Genomic DNA, 27,842 nt, shown 5'->3' with positions numbered 1-27,842 from the left:
CCCCTAGCTGAGTGACGTTTCACGGCGCTCAGAGCAATCACAACGCTGCATGCAGCATTGCGATTAGCTGCAGGGAGCGTGGGAGCCCTGGTGGTTCCTGTTTTTTGCAGGAAGAGTAGGCAGGAGAGGCGTGGTGGCCACCCAGCCGGCCGGGAGCAGAGTGATTTTTTTTTTTAAGGGACCCCCCCCCGCCCTTTCCTTCCCACCCGCACCACTGCTGCTTCCATGTAGCAGCTGCAACTGTATTCATATTTATTTTAGTTTATGTGGGGCATTGCAAATCAAACTAATGAGCATGTCAACAATTTTACCATGCCCATTCAACCCACTGAAATTCAAGATTAAATTTATTTCCTTTCCACACAAGATTATACAGAGAGTTGTCCATTTTGTCCACTTAAAGAAGGCAGTCTGGATTAATGAATGGTGAAAAAGAAAGTTCCAGCTTGGGGGTCGTTTCTCAAAAAACTCCATTTGTAATTGTAAAGCAACATTTAGCATGATGAGAACTGCCGTTTCACTTTGTCAGCCTCTCTCCAAACTGTAGTTCGGTATCTGCTTCATATCCTATCACAGACATGTTGCATACATGGCATTTAGTCTTACCTGTAAGCAAACCATTGAAGTTGACAGCAAAAATCAATAATGCATGAGCAATACAAATGCACAATGCATTCTCTTTGGTGATAGGTATGTATCAGAATACATAAATGTCAAGAAGGTGAAAATCTCAGTTATATTTTCATCCGACATGATGAGGCAAGGGAGCACCTACTTTGCATTTTTTTCTAAATCCCTTTCAGGATATGCCTTTTCAGATCTTTAAAAGATCCCACATATGAATCTAAGAAGTTAGGGAAAGGTAGACACAAAATGTAAACAGGGAATTGCTCTGCTCTCAAGTCCGGGAGAACTTATCAATGTGAACATATATATGATATTGCTCCAAAGAAGGAGAAGCCCAATACCACAATACTTTGTCTTACACAGTTTATGAATCACATATTGTCTAATGGTATAGTGTGAGGTAGGTGGTAGAATTATGGACCAAACTGTATAACTTGGAAATATCAAAAGAGGTGGCTTGGTTGCAGAACACTACAGTATGAAGGGGTGAATTTGAGCAGACAATTGTCAATATGAGGATGAGATTTTAGCATTGTAAACATCTTCAGGTATCTGGATACAACTATATTGGCTAATGAGTTAGGAGGAATCAACTGCGGTGTACACTGTGGCATATAACATACTTTTAATTTCAACTGAGTTTAGATGCAATCAATTTAGTTCATTTAAAGTGAAAACACTATGGAGCTATCATCACCAGTTCAAGACTATGCAGCCAATTCACAAAAACACAGTGATAAATTGCCTTTTTGTATCGGACCAAGAGTTCAACTTGCTATTAGTAAGATTGCAGATACCACATTCCTTTTTATTTGTAATAATTGTATATGAACATTCCTACTATTTTTCCATTTTATTCAAATATTTGATGTTTTGAGGCTACTCCACAAAGGCATTTACAAGAACATGAAGTGGTAATAAGGAAGCACTTCACTGCATCTGTAGAACTACTTCAAGTATTCCTCAATGCCTATGTGAATCAGCCACCATGTGAGCTGTAATGTTGTGTTATCTTTTATCACATGGATAGCACACATTACAAGAACCTCATACAGAGATTAAACAATCTCATGAAATGCTATTTGGTGGTACATTTTCAAATATTTGAAGCAGTAAAAATATTTATTTGTAAAGCGGCCCAGTATGGGAATAAGAGCAGAAAGACAGGCTGAGTATCAAACAGAACTCTAGAGATTATCACACGTGTTATAATTATGTTATCTTAGAATATAAAAGTAAATTAATGTTTGTAATGTATATGGTAAGACATTTTCTTCATTTTTGTGTTTTCTAGGTCTCCCTATTTAACTATGTGTTTTTGATATCCTGGGCATTTGCTCTGCCATATTCCCAGTTTCGCCCTTTGGCATCAAGTGTGTGTACTGTTTGGACATGCGTCATCATCGTCTGCAAAATGTTGTACCAACTTGCATCTATTGAGCCTCTCAGCTTCTCCAGTAATTGCACAGTGGTAAGTAGAATTTTCCACAAATAAATTATTTGCTTTGAATTAATATTACTAATGTAACATTAACATTACCACCACTCCAGCAAACACATAAAGTTATTGAGCATGCCCTGGCATAGTCCCTTTAATTGTTTGTTCCTATGACACATACTTTTTGAATGTGTACTCATTTTTTAGTCAGGCCGTGTTGAGTTCATGTATTCCATTGTGAAAATTACAAAATTAGATATGTTCAACTTCTTTTGTCCAGCTCACAGTTTTGCATTCATTAATGGGATATGTCAGTCTGTCGGATGTACTTATTTCTAGAAAACACTTTTCTATTGGTGAAATAATTATTATTTTCAGATAGACATAGGAATAATTTATGTTGAATAGCTGTTGATCTAACTTACAATTGTTTATAGAACCTTTAAATTACTTCAATTGAAATTGGAAGTAAGACAGGCCCATGGTACGGGGTTCCTGGGACCACAAAAGTCTGGGGAGGGGGGACCGTGTGCACTCGTCCCTTTTAAGTTAAGCGCAGCCCAGGGAATAGGGTTCCCAGGGCCTATTAAGACTAAGGGAGGGTGTGTGTTCCCCCTCTCCCCTTTTGATTGCAATTTGGGTCCTGGCTATGGGGTCCTTACGCCTATAAAGTTTCGGGAAGGGAGGGCACACACCCCTCTCCCCTTAACATATATATTTTGGCTCCAGGGAATGGTGGTTCCCGGGGCCACTATTGACTTGGGGGTGGGTGCCACCTCCCATTAACATATTTGCTTTTAGCCCCGGGGGATGAGTTTCCTGGGGCACGTATTGCTTTGGGAGGGGAGGGCCCCATTCATTTAAAAAAGACCCCAGTGATGGGATCACTGAGACCCGAAGTGGCTTGTGGAGAGAGCCTGTGGAAATGGGTTGCACACAGGCCCTGTGGCCAATCCCAAAGGCCATGCATGGCGTGGTGTTGGCTGCCTATGGGGGTTGGATGCAGGGCTTGGCCTCAGTCCAGCCCTGCGGCCAAACCCATGCCACAAACGCCCAATTTTGGAAATGCCACTTTTAAAAACTATTTAGTGCTTGCCACCTGTCTGTGGGTCACATGACTAGGTTGCCAATTGGTAGTTGGTAATTGGTCTTGTGTATTCCTCCTAGACAGCCACAAATGATAGAGTGCATAGGTGTGCCTGGATGGGCCCTCACTGGCAGGTTGAGAGGGGCTGAGCTGTACACTTACACCTGAATAGACTGTGTCCTGCCTTTACACAAAGGACCGCATACCCCCTGTAGTTAGTCTGAAGCCAGGGCAGGAGAGTCATAAAATGTGAGCACTTCAAAGGGAATTCTCTAGAAGTTTCTCCCACTTCAAAGAAGGCACCAGGTATAAATATACACCGCAGACACCAACTCTTCAGTGCGCTTGTGGACCTATGGAAGACTCAACCAGGAAGAAGGACTGCTGTACTGTGGTCTGCAAGCCCATCTGTGGAAACAGCAGAACCAATGCATCTCCTCCTCTGTGGTGGTACCCGAGCAAAACTGACGCGTCGCCTCTGCTGCTTGTACTTTCTTGGCACCAGTACTTCGCATCACAGCCCGTAGCCTCACTGAAACTGTTGCTGCGTGATGCATCTTCGACACAAGCCCTTGCATTCCAAGCCCCCCGCTGATGGCAGCCTTAACGACGAATCAGGACTTTGCATCAAAAGCCCCACAGCTTCATCAGAACCAACCAGTGCATGACATATCTCTATGCAGGACTTTGCATTGCAAGCCCACTCATTGATGGCCTTCTCGATGACAACATAGGACCTCGCAACTCAGCCTCACAGCATCCCTGAATTGACACTGCACAACGCATCTCCGACTCAGATCTAGCATCAGCTCTCCTGCGTGACAAAAAAACCCTGAAAAAAAACAAAGGTTACAGGGGCGTTATATTTATGCTTAGATTCCACTTGCACAAAGCCATAGAAATTCAGCAGTTATAGTTACCTGAGCTAACTATAACTTAACATAATTGGTGAAAATTTCAGTAACAACATAACATTTGAAACTCAGAAATTGCTGAAATGCATTAGTTATAGTTATTTCAAGTAACTATAGCATGTGCCCTAAGGTAACTTGCATGTTAAATATTGGGCTACTGTTTGAGGGAAGGGAAAGCCCTACTCAAGCAGCAACCGCAATCCAGTTATAGTTACCTGAGCTAACTATAACTTACACCCCCGCAATGCAGTTCACTGCTTATGACCTCACACATTACATCACTCACAACATGGTTAGTGACATCATTATTGACATCTCAAATGTAACCACTGATGACATTATCCAGGGAGTGTAGTGTATCAAAACGAATTCTGAGACTTAATGATATAAGCTACTGCATAAGTTAAATTACTATTCTCATTGTACTACTAATGAGTCATACTGTTTCTAATTTATGTCATCTGAGTATCTCTGTGACTGTATCAGTGTGGGAGTGGGTGTCTGAGTTGTTGCATGGGTATCTGCATGGCTGTATGGGTGAATGAGTAGGTGTGTGAGGAGCTGTATGGGTGAGTGAGTGACTGTGTGAGTGACTGTATTGGTGATTTAGTAGGTGTTTGAGTGGCTGTGTGGGTGGGTGAGTGGCTGTGAGTAGCTGTATGGGTGGGTATGTGTGTGTGAGTGGCTGTATTGGTGACTAAGTGACTGTGTGAGTGGCTCTATGAGATGGGTGAGTGTGTGTATGAGTGGCTATATGGATGTCTGAGTGGCTGTGTGAATGGCTATATGGGTGAGTGACTGGGTACGTATGTGGGTGTATGGGTAAGTGAGTGGCTGTTTGGGAGAAAGTATCTGTGTTGTATAGGTGAGTGAGTGGGCATGTGCAGGCTTGTATCAATGTGTAAATGGATATGTAAATCATTTGGTGGATAAGTGAATGGATGTGTGAGTAACTGTATTGGTGAGTAAGTATCTCTGTTAGCTGTATGGGTATGTGAGTGTCTGTATGGGTGTGTGAGTGGCTCTATGGGTCAGTGAGTGGGTATGTGAGTGGTTTTGTAAGTGTGTGAGTGGCTGTATGGCTCTGCCAGTGGGTGTGTGAGTAGCTGTATTGGTCAGTGACAAGATGTGTGAGAGCTGTATGGGTCTATGAGTGGGTATGTGAGTGTCTATATGAGTAGCTTTGTGAGTAGTTTTGAAGGTGTGTGAGAGAGTGTGTGAGTGGATTTGTGAGTTCAATCAATCAGGGGTTTGTATAGCATAGCTTCTCACCCGTGAGGGTCTCAAAGCGCTTAGGGGGGCTGCTGATCCATCTGGGTTTAGTCGAAGAGCCAGGTCTTGAGATCATTCCTGAATTGGGTCAGCAATGGGGATTGCCTGAGGTGAAGGAGCAGGATGTTCCAGGTCTTTGCGATGAAGTAGGAGAAGGATCTTCCTCCAGTTCTTGACTTGTGGGTAAGAGATGGAGGCAAGGTCCAGCTGGGCAGAATGGAGGTGTCTGGTGGTAATGAGAAATACAAGGTGGTGGTTCAGATAGTTCGAGCCTACCGGTGATTAGTGTGTGGGTGACCATCTTTCTTGCTTTGGCGGGGATCCATCTGAAAGTCTATTGAAGCAAGTGTAGTGTGTGGAAGCATGAGGAGGATACGGCGTTGATCTGGCAGTTCATTGTGAGCGAGGAATCCAGTATGATTCAGAGGTTGCATGTGTGGTCCATGGGGTTGGGTGGGGTTCCCAGTGCAGCAGGCCACCGGGAGTCAACCCAGGCAGAGAGGGTGGGTCCCAGGATGAGTACTTCAGTCTTGTATGAGTTGAGTTTGAGGCAGCTGTCCTTCATCCCGTAGGTAATGGTCTTCATCCCTCTGTGGAAGTTGATTCTGGTGACCAAGGGTTCGTTGGTGAGGGAAAGGACCAGCTGGGTGTCATCAGCATAGGTGACAATGTTAAGTCCATAGTTTCTTACGATGGCAGCAAGTTGAGCCATTCAGATGTTGAATAGGGTGTGTCTCAGGGAGGAGCCCTGGGGCACTGCACAGCTGATATGTGACCGGAACGAAATGGGGGTAGTCTGACTCGTTGATTTTGGCCCAAGAGGTAGAAGATCCAGTCCATGGCCTTGCCGTGGATGCCAGCGTCATGGAGTCTCATGATTAGGGGGCAGTGTGACACTGTATCGAAGGCGGTCGAGAGGTCCAGCAGGATCATGGCTGCCGTTTCACCCCTTTCAAGGAGGGCGCGGATGTCGTCAATGGCGGCAAGGAGTGTGGTCTTGTGATGTGATTGCTTTGGAAGCTGGAATGGGAGATGTCCAGGATGTGGTTCACTTTAATGAATTCAGAGAGTTGGGCGTTGATGGCCTTCTCTGCAACCTGTGCTGGGAAGGGGAGCAAGGAGATGGTTCGGAGGTTTTTGATGTCTGTCTGGTCGGCGGATGGCTTTTTCAGTAGGGGGTTGATCTCGACATGTTTCCAGTCTTCGTGGAAGGTGGTGTTCTCGATGGAGCAGTTGACGGTGTGCTGGAGTTCAGGGGCAATGGAGGTGGCTGTTCTGTGAAATATGTGGTGCGGGCAGGGGTCCGATGGGTCTCCAGAGTGGATGCTGTTCATGGTCTTGAGTGTGTCGTCTGTGGTGGACTGGGTCCAGTTGGGCAGCATAGGTTAGGGTGTGGTGTGGTGTGGTTGGGTGCAGTGGTGTCGGGCTCAGTGGCAGGGTCTTGGGAGTCGAATCTAGTTGTAAATCAGTCTGATCTTTTGGTGGATGTAGGTGCCAGGTTCGTCACAAAGTACTTGGGAGGGGGGACATCTGTGGTCTCGCTGCTGGGTCTGGTGAACTCCTTGACGATGGGGAAGAGTTCTTTACTACTGTGTGCATTGGCATGGACTCTGTCTTGGAGGGCCGTTTTCTTTGTGGATTTGAGAGAGAGGTGGTGTGTGTGGTGTGGCGTTTTTGAAGGCTGTGTGAGTTTCTGGGTTTTGTTGTTCCTCCATCTCTTCTCGAGTCAACTGCAGGTGCTTCTGGAGTCACAGAGGTCAGGAGTGATCCAGCTGGCTTTCTTGTTGTGTGGTTTGCGGGGGGCTTTCTTGAGGGGAGTTGGTGCAGTTGGTGATCTATTAGTGGACGTTGTGAGCTGAGGTTTTGGTGTCTGTGGTGGTCGGCAGTGTGGTGGTGCTGAGAAAGGTGGTGAGATGTTCCCTGGTGATCTTGTTCCAGCTGTGACAGGGGTATGGTGGGTGGGGTGGTGTATGGTGGGAGAGATGCACACAGTGGTGGTCGGTCCAGCGAAGTTCGTTGGTGTGGTCGTAGGTGATGTTCCTGCTGGCAGTGAAGACGGGTTTGAGAGTGTGGTTTTCCAGAAGGGATGCGGTGTTCTGGTCATAGGGGTTGTCCATGTCATTGAGTAGGATGTAGTTGGTTGAATTAAGGGCCTGGGGTGCAATGACATCAATGATAGCGTTGGAGAAAGGCAGATGGGGACCAGGGAGCCTGTAGATGAGCGTTCTACAGACGGTGGTGTTGCGGTTGGTCTGGATCTGGAACTAAAGGTGTTCCATGGTTGTTGTGGAGTCATATGAGTGGGTGGTCAGGCAGAGGGTGTCCTTGTCGACAATGACTATGCCTTTCTCTTGGTCGGTCAGTGCTGTCCTTGCTGGTGATTTTGTATCCGTCGGGGATGGTGGTGTCAATGTCTGGTCCTGAGCTAGGGTTGGTCAAGGTTTCCGTGAGGAAGGCAATGTCTGGGATGATGGAGTCGAGGAGGTCCCAGATTTCTGTAGCATGTTTGTCAAGGGAGCCCGCGTTGAGGAGGATGCAAATGAGCCAGTTGGGTGCGCTGTTGGTTGGCTGAGCGACAAGAGGAGCTGGCATGTTGGCGTGTATGAAGGTACTTGGGTGTTCTTTGGAGCCGCGAGATGGCAGTTGGCATGGCATCCTGTGTTGAGGGCGAGGAAAGTGCAGGCGACGTATCGTTGGAGGGTCCGAGAACCAGGGTCTATGGCACTGGGTGCGGTCCAGGTGTAGACGGGCATAGAAGGGCTTGCCCCTTGTGGCCTTCGGAGCGGCGTGCCGGCTGCAGGTGCACACTGCAAAGCCACACAGCAGCTGCCATTAAGTAGTGCTGTTGGGGGGGAGGTCAGCTGGGAGGTGGGAAATGCAGGAAGGGTCACTGGAGAGGGGTGGAGCTGCGGGGGATCACAGAGGTGAGGACCACAAAAAAGGGAAAAAGCTGAATAAAGGCAAGAAGCAGAATCAGGGGGAAAAAAGCTGAAATAAAGACAGAAAAAGCAAAAAATAAAGACAGAGGGGCAGCCCAGCAGCAGAGCAGTGATGCTCTACCACTAGGGATGAGGCACAGGCAAGAGTCTATGGGTGGAGGAGGACCTCAAACTCCTGACCAGAGGGTCAGCAGCAGCAACAGGGGCAGCTACCAGGCGGAGCTGTGCTATGAAAGTAGCAAGTCCACTAGAAGGTCAGTGGGTGTGAGTGGCTGTATGGGTCTGTGAGTGGGTTTGTTATGGCTGTATGACTCTGTGAGTGGGTGTGTGAGTAGCTGGATGGGTCTCTGAGTCTGTGTGTGAGTGTCTGAATTGGTCTGTGAATGGCTGTATCACTCTCTGAGTGGGTCTGTGAGTATCTGTCAGTATCCAAGTGGGTCTGTGAGTGGGTGTATGAATGTCTCAGGTGGTCTGTGAGTGCGTGAATAATTGCTTGAGACAGTCCGTTAGTCGATTGATGTGTCTCTGACTGGGCGAGGAACTGGGTGCATGTGTGCCTGTTTGGATCTGCGAGTGGATACATAAGTCTCTGAGTGTATGAGTGAGTGGGTGTGTGTGTCTCTGAGTAGGTGAGTGACTGGGTGCATATGTGTCTCAGTGGGTCTGTGAGTGGGTACCTAAGTGTCTGAGAGGATCTGTAAGGGGATGTGTGAATATCTGAGTGGCCTTCTGACTGGCTGCATGACTGTCTGAATGGGCCAGTGAGTGGGTGTAGTAGAGTCTGAGTGGGACTGTGAGCAGGTCTATCAGTCTCTGACTGGGCCTATGACTGGGTGCATGACTGTTGCAGTGAGTCTGTGAGTGTGTGTCTGACTGTCTGAGTGCCTCAATGAGTGCATGTGTAAGTCTCTGAGTAATCCTATGACTGGGTACATGAGTATCTCAGTGGATCTTTCAGTGGATCCATTAGTGTTTGAGTGGGTCTGTGAGTGTCTGAGAGGGTCTGTGACTGGGTCTATGTGTGTCTGAGTGGGTCTCTAAGTTGATGCATACGTGTCTGAGAGTGTCTGTGAGTGGGAGTATCAGTCTCTGAGTGGGCGTGTGAGTATTTGAATAGGTATGTTAGTGACTGTGTGATTCTCTGAGTGAGTGTGTGAGTGGGTGTAAGAGTGTGAGTGGGTCTCTGAATCGGTGTGTAAGTGTCTGACTGAGTCTCTAAGTGGGTGCATAAGGGGTATATGACTCTTTAACTGGACCTCTGAGTAGGTGTGTCAGACTCTGAGTGGGTCTGTGAGTGAGTGTGTGAGTTGGTCTGTGAGTGTGTTTGTGAGGCTCTAAGTGAATCTATGAGTGGGTGTATGAGTTTCTGATTTGGTCTGTGAGTGTGTGCATGAGTGTCTGAGTGTGTCTGTTAGTGTGTGTGTTAGTCTCTGAGAGCATCTGTGTGTGAGTGCATGAGTTTCTGATTGGGTCTGTTTGTGGTTGCATGAATGTCTGAGTGTGTCTCTGAGTGGATGTGTGAGTGCCTGAGTAGTTATGTGAGTGGGTGAGTGAGTGTCTGAGTGGGTCAGTGAGTCTCTGTGTGTGTGTGTCTGAGTGGGTCTGTGAGTGGGTGCATGAGTGTCTGAATGGGTAAGTGAGTATGCACATGAGTCTTTGAGTGGGTCTGTGAGTGGGTGTGAGTATCTAATTTGGTCTGTGAGTGGGTGTGAGAGTGTCTGAGTGGGTCTGTGTGAGGTGAATGCATGTCTGAGTGGGTCAGTGAGCTTGTCCATGAGTCTTTGAGTGGATGTGTGAGTGTCTGTGAGTGGTTGCATGAGTGTCTGTGAGTGGTTGCATGAGTTTCTGCATAGGTCTCTGAGTGGACTGTGAGTGGGTGTGAGTGTCTAATTCGGTCTGTAAGTGGTTGCATGAGTGTCTGTGTGGGTCTCTGAGTGGGTGTGAGAGTGTCTTAGAGGGTCGGTGAGTGGGTGTGTATCTGAGTGGATCAGTGAGAGTGTGCATGAGTCTCTGAGTGGGACTGTGAGTGAGTGTGATTGTCTAATTGGCTCTGTGAGTGGTTGCATGCATGTCTGTGTGGTTCTGTGAGTGGGTGTGAGAGTGTCTGGGTGGGTCTGTGAGAGGTACATGAGTGTCTGAGTAGATCAGTGAGTATGTGCATGAGTCTTTGAGTGGATGAGTAAGTGTCTGTGAGTGGTTGCATGAGTCTCTGTGTTGGTCTGTGAGTGGGGGAATGAGTGTCTGATTGGGTCTGTGAGTGGGTGCATGAATGTCTGATTGTGTCTGAGAGTGGGTGTGTGAGTGTCTGAGTGGGTCAATGAGTGTGTGTATTAGTTTCTGAGTGGGTTTGTGACTGGGTGCATGAGTGTCTGTTTGGGTCTGTGAGTGGTTGCATGAGTGTGTGAGTGGGTCTGTGAGTGGATGTAAGAGTGTCTCAGTGGGTCTGTGAGTGGGTGCATGAGTGTCTGAGTAGGTCAGTGAGTATGTGCATGAGACAGATAGCCAAAGCAGGTGTCAACATAATGGTGCCACTCTTGTCCAGAGCATTTTTATTTATATTTATTTTAAGATGCCAACATTTAAGCTTACAGAGTAAATGTGGAATGAATAAAATCAAAGTCATTTTGGGTGGTACATAATATAACATACGATGCATGTGCTACCATGACTTTTGAGTTACATCAGTTTCTAGCGATGTGGGGGGAGCAAACTGATGCATGGATGATGGTGTCATCAGTGACATTGGTACTCATTCTACAGACAATGAGCTTTTAAAGCTGGAATACATGAGGTTAGAGGCTTGGAAGATGGTAGGTTTGTGGACAGAATGTTCCCTTGGAAATGTCCTAATTGAATAAAAGACCTGAATTTAGCACTCCATGTGGTAACTAGGGAGTATTAACGAGATTAGGATCAACAGAGCAATGAGTTGGAACAGGGAGGGAATGGTTGCACCTTTACATCAAGTATTCTGGTGAAGTATTGTGAATAGCTGTAAATAAAATGGTTAGTAGTTTGAAAAGGACTTGGTGTTTGGTACATAGGCCGCCAGTCTTGCATTGGTTGTGGTTCTGTGTCAGGGGAGGTTAAAGTTGTTTTGCATGCCCGATTTTAGATAACCAAGGGAAGAATAAGTATTGGGATAAGGTTTTCGTTTAAGCATCAACTGTGTTTATGGGGAGGTACCAGTTGATATATATTTATGTTGATTATTTAGGGCCTGGCTATAGTGGCTGTGGCACACTCTAAAATATATTGCAAATGAAGATCACACCAAAGTTGTGGTGAAGAAGATATAAATGCAAGTACAATTGTATTTCTTAGATTTTAGTGCAATTTAACACAAGGGAATAGAGTGTCATCCAATGTCTGATTTCTGACAGACAGTCTGAGGCTGAAGGCTAGGAAAGCAAGATGTAAGTGAAAGTATTTTACATCTAGCGGGTGTAGAAGAAGTCACATGAGGAGATAAAGTCACTAAAAGCAGTTGTGTAGAGGGATTAGATTCAGGGTTTGGTGTAAGGGGATGCCACCTAATGAAGGAGTGGGAAGGGGAGTGAAGGTTTATGCAAGGACCACCAGGAGACACTGAAAGGGAAGGGTGCATATGAGTCTAATGCGGAGCCAGTGACGCTGAGAGAGGTGAGTGTAGTTACCCAGGTGGGCTGAAAGTCAATTCTGAATACCACGTAGAGATTGAGAAGATGGAGGCTAGGTGGCTGTGCTAGGTTTGTGTTCTAGGCCCTAACTCTGCACAGCCTTCTTTTTGGGCTTACATATGGTACAAACAATTGCTCCAGAAAGAGTTCAAGAACCTAAAGGTGAGACAATATTGATCACAGACTACACATTTAGTGTTTGAATGGTCAACATTAAACAAAAAATATACTAGGATTAAATATTTTGAAATTAGGTATTTTTGATGAGACAGTTTGAGATAATGAATGCATCACTTCCAATGTTCTAACCATCAAATTTTCCTTTTATTGTAGCCTTTAGAAAATCAAACCAACGTGGCAAACAGAACCGAGCTGATGACATCAATTCTCTACAGTGCTCCAGTTGATCCTTCGGGCTGGGTTGGATTAGAGAAATCATCTCCCCTGCTTGCATACTTGAGGGTAACATGCTAATGAACTGGAGCAAGACTTTTACATGCCCTTAATCTGATTACCATGTACTAACACATTAAATATGCAGCATGAGAAGTAGGGACAAGCAAATGTCATTGAGATACACTTTTAGATTGGATACTTTACTTATATGTATTGCCCATGTCTTGCATTTGCCGCAGAGCAGCAACATAGAAGCTGCAAAATGGTTTGCTTTCTCATAATGACAAAAGCCACAGTGCCTGTGGTTCATTAAAATTATTTGGCCATGTATGTCTGAATTCTTTGATTAGAAAAATAACGAAGCTGATTCTTATAATATGTTGTCTGCAGGCCTTGCTCAGGGGATTTTGTAAATGGTATGGTTTAAGCAATGAGGTACATGAGTCACTTGTAAGAGTCACCTTTTGACTCAATTATTAAATCAGCATGGCTGGATTGCATGGATTATGCAAATTCTGCAGCGTGAGAGGTGAGCAATAGCTGGGTTTCAACGGTGGGCTTCAGAGCTGCATTTGACATATTATTTCCCCAGGCAGTGACCATGTCCAAGTCTCAGATTCAAATGAAAAAGTAGTCTGCTCAGGCGTTTGAGAAGCCTCTACTTTCTAGTTGAATTGTTTGTAAGAGATATTTAAATCAAACCACCTGCTTTTGCATTTTTAACTTGATAGCAATATTTAATAAAAGCAACTTTACATGCTAAATCCTAAATTGCGCCTGGCAAATTCCATTTAAATCTGAGTTCTGCGTGCATGTTGGGGAAGATTAAAGGTTTTCCTGTAAACCTTGCACTGGATCTAAGTAGGTGAGAGTTTAAGGGGAAAGGCATGGTCTGCCCCACCTTACTTTTTTTTTTTTTTTTTTTTTTAAATCCTCATTTGCCTCTGAAAAAGACAAGATTCCATTTGCACACACAAATGGAAATACCGTGCCCCTCTGTGCCTATGTGCTGGAAAACAGGGGGAGGGGAGGAAGGGGACATTCACTTCAAGACTTTGTGGGCCAGATTTTCATGGAGCATCGTCGACCAACCTCCACCTCCCCGCTATCACTCCGCTGCATTCCCCCAAGCGCCTGAGCACAGATTGGGAAGCATAAAGGGAGAAAGACCAGGATAGCTAGACGAGGCATAGCAGGCATAATCATTGGATATTAATATTCATTTGTTGCTCACACCACTCCAAAACGGGAGACCAAAAATTGTGGTTCTTGAAAGCCCTCATATCTAGACTGGCCACATGTTTAATAGAGAACACCCAATCGGAGAACCTGGGAGGAGATGTCGATATCCATTGCTTACAGATCTCTCTACGTGCCAGCAGCATGGTATAAAAGAGCAGCTTTGATTTGCTCTCTGTGATTCCTTCAGAAGAGTCAACACAGCCAAAGATAACCGATAAAACGCTTACCTTGATAGCAGTGTCCAACATCTTAGACAATGCCCTACTCACGTCATTCCAGAATGACTGTATCTCAGGACAATCCAGAAACATATGCACGTCATCTTCTTTCAAACCTCCGCACTTAGGGCATGCCACGTCACCTCTTCTTCCGAACCTTGACAGCCTCTGGGGTGTCCAATAGGCTCTGTGGATGGAGAAAAGGTGATTTCTTCTTAAGTGCGCAGATTTGACTATTTTAAAAAGCATAGACATTGATACTTGCCACTTATTTTCCAGCGAGGGCCCCGGCAAGCATCTTCCCCATAACTCTGTTGGTAGAGTAAAAGTTCCATCCTCCAACTCAACCATCAGCCAATAGATCATTGCCAGCTCTTTTTTGATGGTTGCCTCTTCCATAAGTCTATCTTCCAGATCATTTTGGTTTCCTATCACCGTAGTAGGGTCTTGAAACCAGCTTTGTATTTGAATATACTTGAATCTGGATACTTGTTGGTTCGACAGCTGATTTCATATTTCCCAGCTTATTAATTGGGCTTCCAGTAAAATATGGTTCCATCTAGTTAGACCTGCCTCTTTCAATGGTCTGGCTAAGGCATCTTTTGTCCAACCCGGTGAGCCTGGTGAGTCCCAGATAGGAGCCATGGAGCTGTAATATGGTATCTTTAGAGCCTTTCTGACCCTGTACCAGGTCTCTGCCAGGCCTTTCAAAATCTTCAGCCTGACTCTCTTAAAGTATTTGGGATCTGTGTATTTAAACAAAAAACCTTGACTGGCTCCAGGCTCCTGTCTTGACATAGCATCTAGCAATCTCCCAAGTTCCGATGTTGTGGGGGTATTAAACAGCAATTTTCCATTTTTTAATAGGAGTGCCCATGAGTAAAATAATAAATCCGGCAGAGCTAGGCCACCTTTATCCACCCTTCGTCTTAATTTCTTCCAGGCTATTCTTGGGCCTCTGCTTGACCAAATAAAACTACTTATTTGGCCTTGCAGTTTTTTAAGTGCTTCTCTTTCAAAGGGGAGGGGGATGGTATCAAACAGGAAAGTTAATTTTGGGAGAATCATCATTTTTATTAAATTAACTCGGCCTAGCAGAGTAAGCTGAAGATGTGCCCAGATTTTTAGGAGCCCACTAATCTCTTTTTTTACCTTCTCAAAGTTTATTTTTGTTAGTTTAGAGATATCTTGTGGATTCAAGACTCCCAAATATCTCATTACCTCCTTCTGAGTACCTTCCCCCACTTCTAGATTCCAGGACATAATTTCGGTCTTGCTTCTGTTTACATCAAATCCCGATATCTTCCCAAAATCCGTTGTTAATGCATTAATACGACCTATGGTATTATGCAGATTGGTTGTATAAATAAGAATATCATCTGCATAAAGGCCCAGTTTCTTATTCCAGCCCTGAAATTGGAAAGGTATAATCTCAGAGTCTTCCCTAATTCTTCTAGCCAGGGGCTCTATATACAAATTAAATAGAAGCGGCGATAAAGGGCACCCCTGCCTCGTGCCTCTGCTATTAAAAACCGGGTCTGTCAAAGAGCCATTGATCAGTAATCTGTCTTTTGGCAATCTATATATAGCTTCCAATATTCTACAGAAACTTCGACCAAGATTTACAGATTTTGCCACCGCCTGTAGAAAGACCCAGTTAACTCGGTTGGAAGCTTTGGTGGCGTCTAAAGCAATTACCGCTAGTGGAAGCGCATAGGTGGATGCAAGGTCTATTGAGCCTATCAATGAGTAAGTTAATTCCTTTAGATACCTTCCATGAATAAAACCTTTTTGGTCTGTATGGATCAACTCTGTCATGGGACCATTCAGCCTATCGGCAAGTATCTTAGCGAAAATCTTGTAATCGCAGTTCAATAAGGAAATTGGCCGGTACGAATCGCAGTTTGTTGGACTTTTACCGGGCTTCGAAATCAGGGAGATGTTTGCCTCGTTCCATGAAGCTGGCATTTCGGCCCCATTGATGAAAAGGTCATTAAAGATTTCTAAAAGAAAGGGTATTAGTGTATTTGCCAAAACTTTATAAACCTCAAAGGGTAAACCGTCGGGGCCTGGGGCTTTGGCCTTCTTTCCTTGTCTTAGTGCAAGCTTAACTTCCCCCTCCTTAATCTCGTAATTCAAAAGCCTGGATTTATCAGCTGTAAAACCAATCTTTGAGCCCTGGCGTAGCCATACTTTGACCTCCTCCTGAGTGGGTTTTAGATCTTCTTGGTAGACCTTGCTATAATACTTATGAAAAACTTGCTCGATCTCCTCGTTGTTACTGATGAGGGCATCTGTACAGTCACATTTGATCTGGTCAATCCTATTCCTCACCTGTTCTTTTTTGGCTTTCCAGTCCAGCAGCTTACTACAGCCTTCACTATAGTCAAAGTGGGCCAATTTGCTGGCTTCCCACTTTTTTTCTGACCCTGTCATGTAAAATTGTTGACATTTTAGATTTTTCTCTCTGCACCTCCTGGAATAACATTCCCTGGGCTTCTTCCTCCGTCTTAGGGTCAGATAGATCTTTCTCTAGGGACCAAACCTTTTCCTCAATTGTTAACACCTCCTTATGATTACTACGCCTTTTTTCAGCCGCTAATGTCCCTAACCTGCCTCGCAAAAAGGCTTTGTAGGCGTCCCAGATTACACCATGTGTGGCTGAACCCTGATTAAACAGGAAAAACTCTTCTGTTTCTCTAGTTAGTGTAGCTATAACATCATCTTCCTGTAGAATTGTACGGTCTAAAGTCCATCTTGATTGGAAGACTTTCTCATATAACTCTAGATGTATAACCACGGCCGAATGGTCCGACAAATGGGCACCCACATGTTCGACCTTTTGAATCCACTTAGTTAGATTGCTATCGGTGAGAAAATAGTCTATCCTAGACTGATGTCTATATTTATGATTATAAAATGTAAATCCTTTTTTTTTGCTTCCGGCCTTCAGTCTCCAGATGTCGCAAAGTCCCAGCTGGGTCATAATTTGTTTAATGAACGTTGACATTTTTGGGTTTACACAGGCTCTACTACGAGAGGTCCTATCTAGAGTATGATCTAAGACAGCGTTAAAGTCACCGGCCATGATGATTGGATCAGAGGAATCCACCAATTCAGCTAATAAATCACCCAAAGGGGAGACATTGTCGTTATTGAGGCCATAATATCCCACTAGAGGGAAAGGGTAGCCTAAAACCTTTGCCTTAAACACTAACCATCTTCCTGCCTTGTCTGAAATATGGGCACCAAACACCACTTGCGACCCTCTTTTAGCTAAGGTCGCCACCCCTTTTGTAACAGCCAACTGAGATGAGCAAACTACTTCGGAGATCCAACTTTGGCATCTTAAGAGATCCAGACCCTCCTTTTCTGATAGGTGGGCCTCTTGCAATATAATAATCTGGGCTGGACAGTCCATTAAGTACTGTCAAATTTTGTTTCTCCTCCCTCGTACCCTAAGGCCGTTTACATTCCATGACAGAACTTTTATTACAGCTCTACTTCTCTCAACCATCTCTCTTGGAGACTTATGTCACAACACAGAGGTAGAGAATAACTTATAATTGTTAATATTTCAGAGGCTCTAGAGAATCTTTTTCTTTCCTTTTTCCCACTGCTCCCCGCCCTGTGTCCCACCAGCCCCCCCCCCATGGAAACCCCCACACCTTACTTTGATCTAATATGACAAGGTCATCAGCATGCTGGAGGATTTGGACCTTTCCTGGTCCTATCCTAGGTGGAAATGACCTGGACATTGGCCGTGTTTCACCAATAGCTGTTGTTCAAAGGCTATGTACTAAGGGAGCCAAGACACATCTCTGTTTAAGCCCTATGTTCGTTTTTATGTGGTCAGACACCTTAGAACCTTTGCTGACTTTCACTCAGCGTACAATAAAATTATAAGCTTTCAGCAAAGTGGGAGAGATCATCCATTTCAAAAGCGTGCCCCACAGGTTATGACAGTCTACTCCCTCAAATGCAGCGGTGTTATCAATGAAACAAACAATCAAAGAAGCACTATGTAGAAGCTTGGATCAGGACTCAGTTTGAAAAGATGGGTGTAGTCTTGTTTGCTCAGTCCAGCTTACTATTTACCTTAAAAGTATCCTGGTGTTGGCCTTGACCTCCATGTCCAAGTGTGCAATTAAACAATAGTTGGTGGAATCAGATCTATCCTCCTTCTTGTATAATACGTGAAGCATAGCACAAGGAATAAGAAACTTGTGGCTCTTGGAAAGAGGCATGGTTCTGTGGGAATAACCAATGAACCCAATTGTGAATGTCTGATTTAAATAAGGAGCCAGGAATACCGTTTGGGCCCGAGCACCCTTGGATCAGACAGACCTGAGAACCAACGCTGTGGTCTTGGCAATTACAAGATCATTAGAAGAGGAGTGCTCAATATATTTAGAAGAGTTAAGTGATGTGTGGCTGGTGCTAGTGTATTCAGCAAAATCAGAAGTGGGATAAAGATTATTTATCTATTCTACCCTATTTAAAAGGCTAACTATGTTTGTGTGAACCCTACAGTTGTTTCTATCAAGTTTGTTTACAAATAGCCAGAATTTGTCTTGATCTCTCTGCTTTGAGAACTTATAAATTAGTAGCCACTGTTGTCCTAGGTAGTTCTTTTTCTTTTCCCAATACAGCCTATGTTATTTTTTTCTTAAAAGTCGCAAGTTGAGAGAGGCCTCAATGTTTTTTTTGTCTGTTTTAAAGTAGACTTTGCATCACTCTTCTTTCTAGAACATGTCTTTCTTGTGTCATTCTTGGGCTTAGAGGAAGCATTTTGTTTACTATTGCTGATCAGAATGTCGACTAACCCCTTCGTTGCGGCGCAAATTCCGCCGTGGCGCTGGGGGGGTGCGGGGTGATCGTGGCACCGCTATGCTCGTGACGGAACCACTCCATCATGAGTCACGGGCGAGCTGTGCTCATGACGGAGTGGTTCCGTCACAACTCCGCCCACTCGTTAATTCGCCCGCACAGGCGGGGAATCAGCGACGCGTGGGCGGAGCGGCCGCAGCATGACGGAACCACTCCGTCATGAGCACACGCCTCCCATGGCTCATGACGGAGTGGTTCCGTCATGAGCACGCAAGGGGTTAAGGATTTGGTAATTGATGCCCAGAGTGAAAGAAGAAGGTTCGGGTTAAAAAAGCTGATAAATGTCTCTCTGTTTCCTACAAACATATTCCACCATTTTAATGCTTTCAGCCCGATCTAGGTGGAAATTATAAACTCAGAAAAGTGGTTGCTTTCAGGCCTCTGAAAAATGAAAAAGTATACAAAGGTGGCGAGTAACAATTGGTAAACTAAGGTATATTCTAATGTGGATGGACAGTCATGTAAACGCTGTATACACACCTGAAGCAGTTTAAATGTGGCGTTACTTGCAGTACCTGTAAGTGGCCATGTGTGGCACTGAGCTTACTACAAGGCTGGGGAAAGTACATTTATTACTGTTTTGTTACCTCTAGCGCTGCAGTAACTTTATAAGTGTACTTTGTGAATAGCAATGGATTTACTCTGTTGTGGGTGAGTGTTTGTTGTAGCCTGTTCCTCCCTAACCCCCTTCTTATGTTTCCCTAACCCTGTCCCTCCATCCCCCACCACATTTTGAAGCTGATATTCCAAATGTCCCTAGCAGTCACTCTGGACTTTCCCAAATGTACTACTTACTTATGTGTGTGGAGATATCCCCATAGAATAGATAGGAGAGGTGAATGTGGAGATCTTCATCCCCAGGTTTGTAAATTGTATTTTGTAGTAAGTACAAAGTACTACTGTAGTACAACTTAATGTACCAAACATGCAGTTTGTGAATCAGACCTCTGACGTTCATAAGTAAGCCAGACTTTCTGCACAAGTAAGTCAAACCTACATATATATTAACCCGGCCCAATGTTGCTCTAAAAATATATATCTACTAGTCATAAGTTATGCATGTTCAGAGATGAGGCTACATGAGTATCTCCATAAGTGTAAACTGAAAACATGTGAGTTGATAGTGCGCATGATTGATGGTTCTTGCTAATGTGAGGGAGAGCTGTCAGTGAGTGCCAGAAAATGTCAGTCTGTCAGCATGCAAACAAGGGGATATATTAAGTACACACCCAATTAAATCAATGACCAAAGCAGCAGCAGGTCAGATACCTCCACATAAAGTCATTTACCCAGTGGCGTAACAAAGGCCCCCACAACCCCTGTGGGGGCTGTGGGGGGGGGCGAGGTCCAGTGCAAGGGGTGTACGAGGTCCAGGGGTTCCCTTCAGCACAGTATCCTGGTCTGAGAGCTCCTGAGTGAGTCCAGAGGGGGGGGGGGGCTCCATGTACTTTGCAGGGGGGACCCATTAAGTTTTGTTACTTTCCACCTTCATTCCTAAGTTTTGTGGATTGTTTTTTTAAACTCACCCAAGACCAATCATATCATCAAAACACACCATTTATCCTAGTCATTCTGATTGGGCAAGATTCACCTGATCAAGAGGAACATTAACTCTCATGGGTTAAGGCATGTATCCCATGACCAAGCTGCCAGAAGTACTTCGAAGCATCTCATCTGGGGCAGATGAAGTGGAATTGTAACTATTTAGCATTTCTGCTTTTAACCAGAATGTTTTACCCACCCCTTATTTATTTATAATATTTTACAACGTAATGTCTGAGATGGAGTTTTATTAATCAAATAAAACCAACACTTTTATTCGATGTACCTATGTGCTATTTTAGTTAAAATCATGTTTACTTGCCCCACGCTCTGTGTCTCCTTTATTCCAGAATCATTTACTGATGCTGGCTATTCTGGCTTTCGAAGTCACCATCTACCGACATCAGGAGTACTACCGGTGCCGAAACAACCTCACTACGCCTGTCACTAAAACAATCTTTCATGACATCACCAGACAGCATTTCGACGAGGGACTTGTGAACTGTGCCAAGTATTTCGTAAACTACTTCTTTTACAAGTTTGGTTTGGAGGTAAATATGTGTCAGTTTGGTTTACTTAAAACTTCCTCAGCACTATTTATGGCTGGAGCAGTTAATTCTGCCATTGGCTCAGCTTCTTTCCTGGTCATTATGAAAGTGTTATGGTTCTAAAGCAGAGCAGGGCCTCAAGGTAACGTACGACCCTCAAAGAGAAGGAAAAGGAAGGGGCCTACTGAAAGTTGAATATTATTTGGTAAGTGTTTTGGTGTGGGACAGATGCACTTGCCCACTCTCTTGCCTTGTGAACCAGCATTTCAGTACGTTTGCACTAAGTCTGGGATCAGTAGTCGGGATGGTTAAACCAGGAGAGTTGCGATGCACTCCAGAGTCTTTGCAAGCATCAGCCTATTAGAAGTCTGCCTTCAGATGTTCGTCAGTGCGCTGAAATTTGCACCGAAATAGTGGAATGAAGTAGCCTATTTTAGCAAGAAACCCTTACTAGAACCATACTACAAAGTTGGCCTATTGTTGCGATCCCTCCACTTCAAAGATTGATTGTATCTTTCTGAAACAGGCAGTGAATTTATTAATACAATAACCATATTACTGAATTCTCTCAAATAGCAAATAGATGACGCAATTTATGCTAGCCCGTGGAGGGTTAAAGCAACAAGAGTCGGTCATGGTGGTCCCTCATCTTACAAAGCCTCAAGGTTTCACAACCCTCACGGTGGAGATTACAGTGAATTCTGGATTCTGTGAATCCAGAATTCTGGAATTCTGGATTCACAGATCCCATTCATAGTGATCTGCCGGGCTAGCATGAGCACCTTATAGTATTGACTATGATCTCTAAATGTCCATGCTGGGGCAGATTTCATGGGCAGCAAAGACAAGTATTTACAACTTTTCTTGAAAATAGACTTCAGTCCAACTTGGATACCCTGCTCTTGGTCACTATGATTAGGACCACCATACCACCTTGGGTGGCCTTACCTGCTCTGGCTTTTTGCAGGGAAGCTTAGCTAACTAAATATACGAACCAATGCTCTCATAGCCCTTGTGGAACAGGCCAGCCTATCACAAGAGGATCATCATAGGTTTAGGAGGTCATCAACTAATTTTTAGGGGTTTTAAAGTTATTAGTCTGTTTTTCCCTTGTCAGGCATTCCACTCTGGCTTTGTGTTATCTAGCTGCACAATGGGGCTGGAGATTCGTGTGTTCTGAAAAGGCCTCTATGATGCATGTAGCTTGGAGTCAGTAACTCTCTGTTAACAATGTATAATAAAGAGAATGAAGCTTATGTGAGCACCATTAGTTCCCTTTACTTAACAAACTAATTTCTTTTTTCTGTCCAACCCAAAGGACACTATTCAGTAAATTCTTTATATTTCCTATTCTTTCAGCTTCTAAGGAATTTCTCCTTCTGTGAGTTGTGGAAATGGATTCAGCTTTGGCAATCCAGTTACATGACTTAGATGGGTGACAACAGTTTAACAAGCCACCAGACTTGGGTGACTTGTTGCCATAATTGTTTTTTTCCCCACCAGCTCCTTCTACCAAGCGGGACTGGCTGCTGCTTGTGTGGTGATGTCATGGCAGTACCTCTGCCACCAAATACAAAATGATGGCCTTAGATTCTGACATTTTTTTGTGGGGTCTGATAGTCCTGCATTAACAGCCTTGGACGCACCCACCAGCCCTCGTTTCTATATGAGTGAAACATTCCAGTCCCTGAACTTTCTACAATTAAAAATCTGACATGCTTGAGGGTTTTTCATTTTTCACAATTTTAGTAATCATTTAATGGCAGCAAAATCTGTGCACCCTGATTCTGTGAATAAAGATTTGGGGGCAGATTTATAAGCCCTGTGCGTCACTTTTGCGCCGCCGTTGCGTCACTTTTGTGACGCAGCGGTGGCGCAAAGCCAGCACCATGCTGCGGCAGATTTACAACGTGACGCATCTAGGGAGATGCGTCACTTTGTAAAGCTTGCGCCACATGTGGGCGTACCTTCACAGGGGGGGGGGGCGTTCTGGCGCAGGAACGCCTCCAACAAGTGGCTGAGTGAAATCTACAAGATTTCACTCAGTCACTTTTCCGGCCATGCTGCGTCAAATCCCTGCGCCTGCTTGAAGCAGGCGTAAGGATTGACGCAGCATTGTACCGATAGGGCACCCCCGAGAAATGCTGGAGCCGCGTCGCGCTTGCGACGCAACTCCAGCAATGCGCCGCCCTTCCGCCATCAGATGCGTCACGCATTTGTTTATCCTTGCGCCACGATGCGCTGCATTGTAAATGCGGCGCATCTATTGTGGCGCAAGGGTAAACTTGCGTGACGCATCTTCCCTGGTGCATCCATGCTGATTTGCAGGGATGCGCCAGGGAACATAAATCTGCCCCTTGGTACATAAATTATAACCACAAAAAAAAATTGTAGGTAAGCAAAATCTGCATGACCTGATTCTGTGATGAATAATTTGGGATTTACGACCCTAAATGCAATTCATTAGAGTTGTAAATGTAGATTATGACTGCAAAAACTTGTGAATGAGACCCAGGGCGTGGTTCCCTGAAGAGAAAATCTTGTGCATATTTCCACCTGTCAAAATGTCAATAAATGTGCTTACACACCTAGAAAACCTTTTGACCAGCCTTCTTTCTGATATCCTCTTTAATATAGACTTATAGTCCGCTGTAGTGGGCTATACTAGCTATTAAAGGCCCGCTCCAGCGTTAAAGGTCGGAGCTTAAGGCGAGGACCTTTAACAATGGAGCGGAACGTTAATGCCTATGTAGGTGAGCTACGGAGGGCTCTAAGGCTATTTGAACTTTCTGCCACTAGAGGGTAGAATGTTCTAACAAATGAATCAAAGGCTGCATGGAGCCCAAGGAGAATGAAATCCCCTCTGGTTCCATGAGGTCTTTGTTCACATCAACAGCTGTGAACGACAAAATCGGAATGTTGATGCTCTGGGCATCTGCTGGCCATTACAAGCCCGGAGCACTTTGTTGTTTTCAATGGAGCTCCCAACATTCCAATGTTCTAATATAATCTTAAACCAGCTGCTGAGGGCTATTCCAGTTGTTAAAGGCCCTGGATCTGAGTCATAGACCAAAGTCAGTTGAAGGCCTATAAGGAAGGAGAGGGCCTTACACAACCTGCATGGTCCGAGACAGAAAGGCTAAAAGGCTATTAGAACAGTGGCGGCTCACAGAGGGAGTGCTGCAGGGCGGTAGGGCGGGAGAGGGGCAGGATGGGGGTAGTGGAGTCGGACATACAACGGGCAGGAGGAAAGTAAGTAAATAGATAAATAAAATGATTTACTTTGTGCTCGCTGTATCGCCAACCTCCCCTGCCTCACCACCCCGCAGCACTCCCTCTGCGAGTCGCCACTGTATTAGATCAACCCACCCTCTACAAACGTTCCAGTTTAAGCCCTGAACTACTCCATTCTGTTCAATAGAGCTCTCAACATTCCAGTGTTTTAATATTCCAGTAACACGACTCCCAGCCGCGGTCGATAGTAAGAGTACCTGCAGGGCGGTGACGTGGGGAGGGGGAGGGTGGGGGTAGTAAACTATGGATTACGGAGGTTTACATGTAAATTAACATATACATTAATAAAACGAATTTTGTTGTGTGCATTGCATCGCATTTGGGGATGCAGTGCACGCAACGAAAATCGTTTTATTAATTTATATGTTTACTTACCTGTAAACCTCCGTAATCCATAGTTTACTACCCCCCACCCTGCCCCTCCCCCTCACCACGTCACCGCCCTGCAGGTACTCCTACTACCGACCGCGGCTGACGACTCCTCCATTGTAACTTTGGTAGCCCTGACCGAAACTCCTAAACTTTCTAAAACGATGAGAAAAGAACATTTTACAGAATAACTAAAAAATCCAAACATTTGTTTCAATTAAACATTTTAAAAGGGATATATATCTTTACATTTAGCGTGAGAATGATGTAACATTGTCAAAAGTTCTCTTTTCTGACGCAAGCCCTCCGCTTTGTTTTTCTTTGAGCAGACATGTTTCCTGATGTCCGTCAATGTGATAGGTCAGCGGATGGATTTCTTTGCCATGATTCACGCTTTTTGGCTTTTTGTTGTGTTGTATCGACGCAGAAGGAAAGCAATTGCTGAGATCTGGCACAAGTACTGCTGCTTTCTGGCGTGCACGATCACATTCCAGTACTTCATGTGCATCGGAATTCCACCTGCTCCATGCAAAGGTAAAAACATTTCCACCTTTTTCGTGGGCAGTTGTTGTCATTTGTTATGCTCTGTTAGCGCCAGGATAATGGACAGTAAAAAAGTACAAGAAGTAATTGTTATTAATGTTTTATGATTTTTCCCATTCTTTTGTCCCTTTGCAGATTATCCATGGAGACACGCTGGTGCCAACTTTAACTCCAACATAATAAAGTGGTTGTACTTTCCAGACTTCATCGTGCGGCCCAACCCTCTCTTTCTTGTCTGTATGTATTGGCGGACACAGTGTATTCATATTGCGGGTTTACTTGTGGTTTCTTTTGCTCTCGTGGGTCGTCTGTGACTAGGTCTTCATGTTCCATTAAGCGAACAGCTTTGTCTGCTTAACAATGAAGCAACTGCTGGGTTTCGCAGAATAGTTTTTCTTCTAACTCCATAGCAAGACTTCTTCAATTGTGTTTACTGTTTTGCAACACTTCTACGAAAGATGGCGCTTCTTTTGTTACTGCTGGGGTATGCTGGCCAAAATGGTGTAGATCTGGACTCACATCTTTCCCCTTTCTACTTCCTGAATGAAAATGCTAAGAAATAAATGGTGTGCGTAAAGAAAAAGCCTGCTCATATCAGGGTGGAATTGATTAGGAAATGTCCCATTCCCAGGTTCAATTCTTGCCCTAGTACATATCCGGTGCTATATGTCACCTGACCAAGCATTGCTGCGATGTTCCAGGGACACGATCCCTGCTGAGTGGGGCGTCAGCCATAGCTGGGGTTCACTCCTTCAGTCTGTGCGTGTGTCTCATGGAACAGGGGGCAGCACAAGACAATAGTCAGTGTAGAAAGTGCCAGTGGCATCTCTAAAGTTGAATGTGCGCCTGAAGCGATGGTGTAGCCCATACAGGGGTGTAAGGGCCAGAGCAAAAACCCGGCCGAGGGCCTGCGTGCCTGACAATGTCACTGAACTGCACAAAGTGGTGGATGAGTGTCATTTCTTTTCCATGCTTTGCAGAAGAAAGCGTGGGCAACGCCTAGAAGGAAGAAGAGTAAAGGCGCCAAGAAGCCCCCAAAGTGCGAGCTAGGGCGCCCAGGAAAACACAAGACAAAAAAATATAACATGTAAGCTGCTAGGGTTGAATTGCTAGTCGGCAGCTCCAATCCTCCTCTCCTGCTTTTCCTGTGGGGGGCAAAGGGCAGGACCTTTGGTGTCCCACAGCAACGGGACAGCCTACTCAAAAGCACAGTAAACTCACAGCAAGCAGGACAATGGCCTTAGTAACTCAGAGAGATGCAATAAGTGGAAGGTTAATGAGACAAGAACACATTTGCTACCCAAAACCTTGTTTATTGTGTTAATAGTCTCATTAACAGTAGTTTTGTGCAGATGTTCTTCTATACAACCTATTTCTGCGTGATTGTTTCCCATATTAGTTTAAACTTCACAACATTTAGCAAAGTTTTGAAAAAAAATGCATGTAGTTATCAGACATAACACGTTGCAACATTGCCTGTCTGTAGTCAAGGCATGTGATAAGGTGGTGTCCTTCACATGGAATTATATAGCCCACTTGTGCCGTGTTGATATAGCCTGCACTAGAGGATGAATCAGTTGTTTAAAAATAAGTTTAGAAGTCTTTAATCTCCAGACAGACCAAAAGCAAAAGGATGGGCTAACGCCTGGGGCAGATGATACTTTTCATATCAGACTTGCACAATTTAATAAAAAGGGAGGCAGGGCAACTCAGACAAAAATGTGTGCTGTGCTCCTAATGGGCACCAGCTGCTCCCAGCTTGGAGTGAGCGTGCAGAGATGGAGTCCTCGGCCTCACAGGCATCACTCTGGACGGAAGCAGAGGTAGATGGTGAGATGAAAAGAGGGAGCAACAGAGACTAACAAAGAGCAAGGCATCTGCCCTTAATGTGCCTGCACACCTGAGCTGTGTCTATTTGTCGCACATTCCCAGCACAGTGGTTTTAACCCCTTGTGTGCCACGCCCTTTCCCCGCCCTGTGCCGGGCGTTCCATTAGCGGGCGGGGTTCATGACGAGCTGGACTCATCATGGGCACAGCGCAACCGCGGCACATGACGAGTCCAGCTCGTCATGGGCACAGAAGGGGTTAACCCACTAAGTTGCAATTTCAATCTGTGATATCTGTTTTCCTGATTTGATTTTTGTGTGTAGTTGCCTTTTATGATGGCCAAGTTTTTACAATAGTAATTTGGTTAGAAGTCTCAATAACTAGGTATAAAGTTAAAGGTTTAAGGTTATTTTCAAATGTTTTAAGCGCTGAATAAGTGCTTTGCAAAGTATGGGAGACTGCATGCACTTGTGCTTGCGCTGGCAATGTTTGTGGTAATATCAAGGAAATCAACAATAAAATCCGACCCACCAGACCATCAAACAAGCCCACAAACAGCCATAAGACCTGCCCACACACTGACCTGTTAGGCCATTGCTAGGTGGCCCTATAGGTCGGTCTAACCCAGCAAATATACTCTAATAAGTCTGCCCAGGCTGTGGGTGGCCCATTGGGCCATTGGGTTGGAGCGCTGATCCAGGACTTTGTAGTAAGAGCTTGGGGCCAAAGCACCCAGCACCATTCTGTACTTTTGAATATGGATCAGTCAGTGGAATGGTCTCAGATTATGAACACCCAATACTCAGGCAGCACCTCTCACTGGTCCGTGTGTTATTTTTTGTTGCCATTTTGTAATGCTGAGTAGTAGATTCCCTCATGGTCCTGAATTATATGACTATTAATATTGCATGATTCTTGACTTCATTGTTCATGTATGAATCACATTTTTCAATTGTGAAAAGTAAAAATGAAATGCAGTACACGACCTGTTCTCATAAAAAGAGGGTTAGTTGCCCCTGGTTCAGGAAGGCATGAG

At 44.8% G+C, this 27,842-nt stretch overlaps 1 protein-coding gene across 3 annotated transcripts in view; it reads left to right on the top strand.

Moving 5' to 3' along the window:
* Positions 1-27,842, top strand: part of PIEZO2 (piezo type mechanosensitive ion channel component 2) — a 1,161,909-nt gene that overhangs the window by 838,611 nt on the left and 295,456 nt on the right. For all 3 annotated transcript variants that reach the window (XM_085607342.1, XM_085607341.1, XM_085607340.1), the window contains 5 exons: positions 1,922-2,098; positions 12,270-12,398; positions 20,575-20,775; positions 24,765-24,969; positions 25,114-25,215. In XM_085607342.1, the coding sequence (XP_085463468.1) occupies positions 1,922-2,098; positions 12,270-12,398; positions 20,575-20,775; positions 24,765-24,969; positions 25,114-25,215 (814 nt within the window). The remainder of the gene's footprint in view (positions 1-1,921; positions 2,099-12,269; positions 12,399-20,574; positions 20,776-24,764; positions 24,970-25,113; positions 25,216-27,842) is intronic.

The sequence above is a fragment of the Triturus cristatus genome, chromosome 5_2, assembly GCF_964204655.1.
Source record: "Triturus cristatus chromosome 5_2, aTriCri1.1, whole genome shotgun sequence".
Taxonomy (NCBI): Eukaryota; Metazoa; Chordata; class Amphibia; order Caudata; family Salamandridae; genus Triturus; species Triturus cristatus.
Note: the sequence above shows the minus strand (reverse complement) of the source record. Positions and strands in the feature narration are given on the sequence as shown.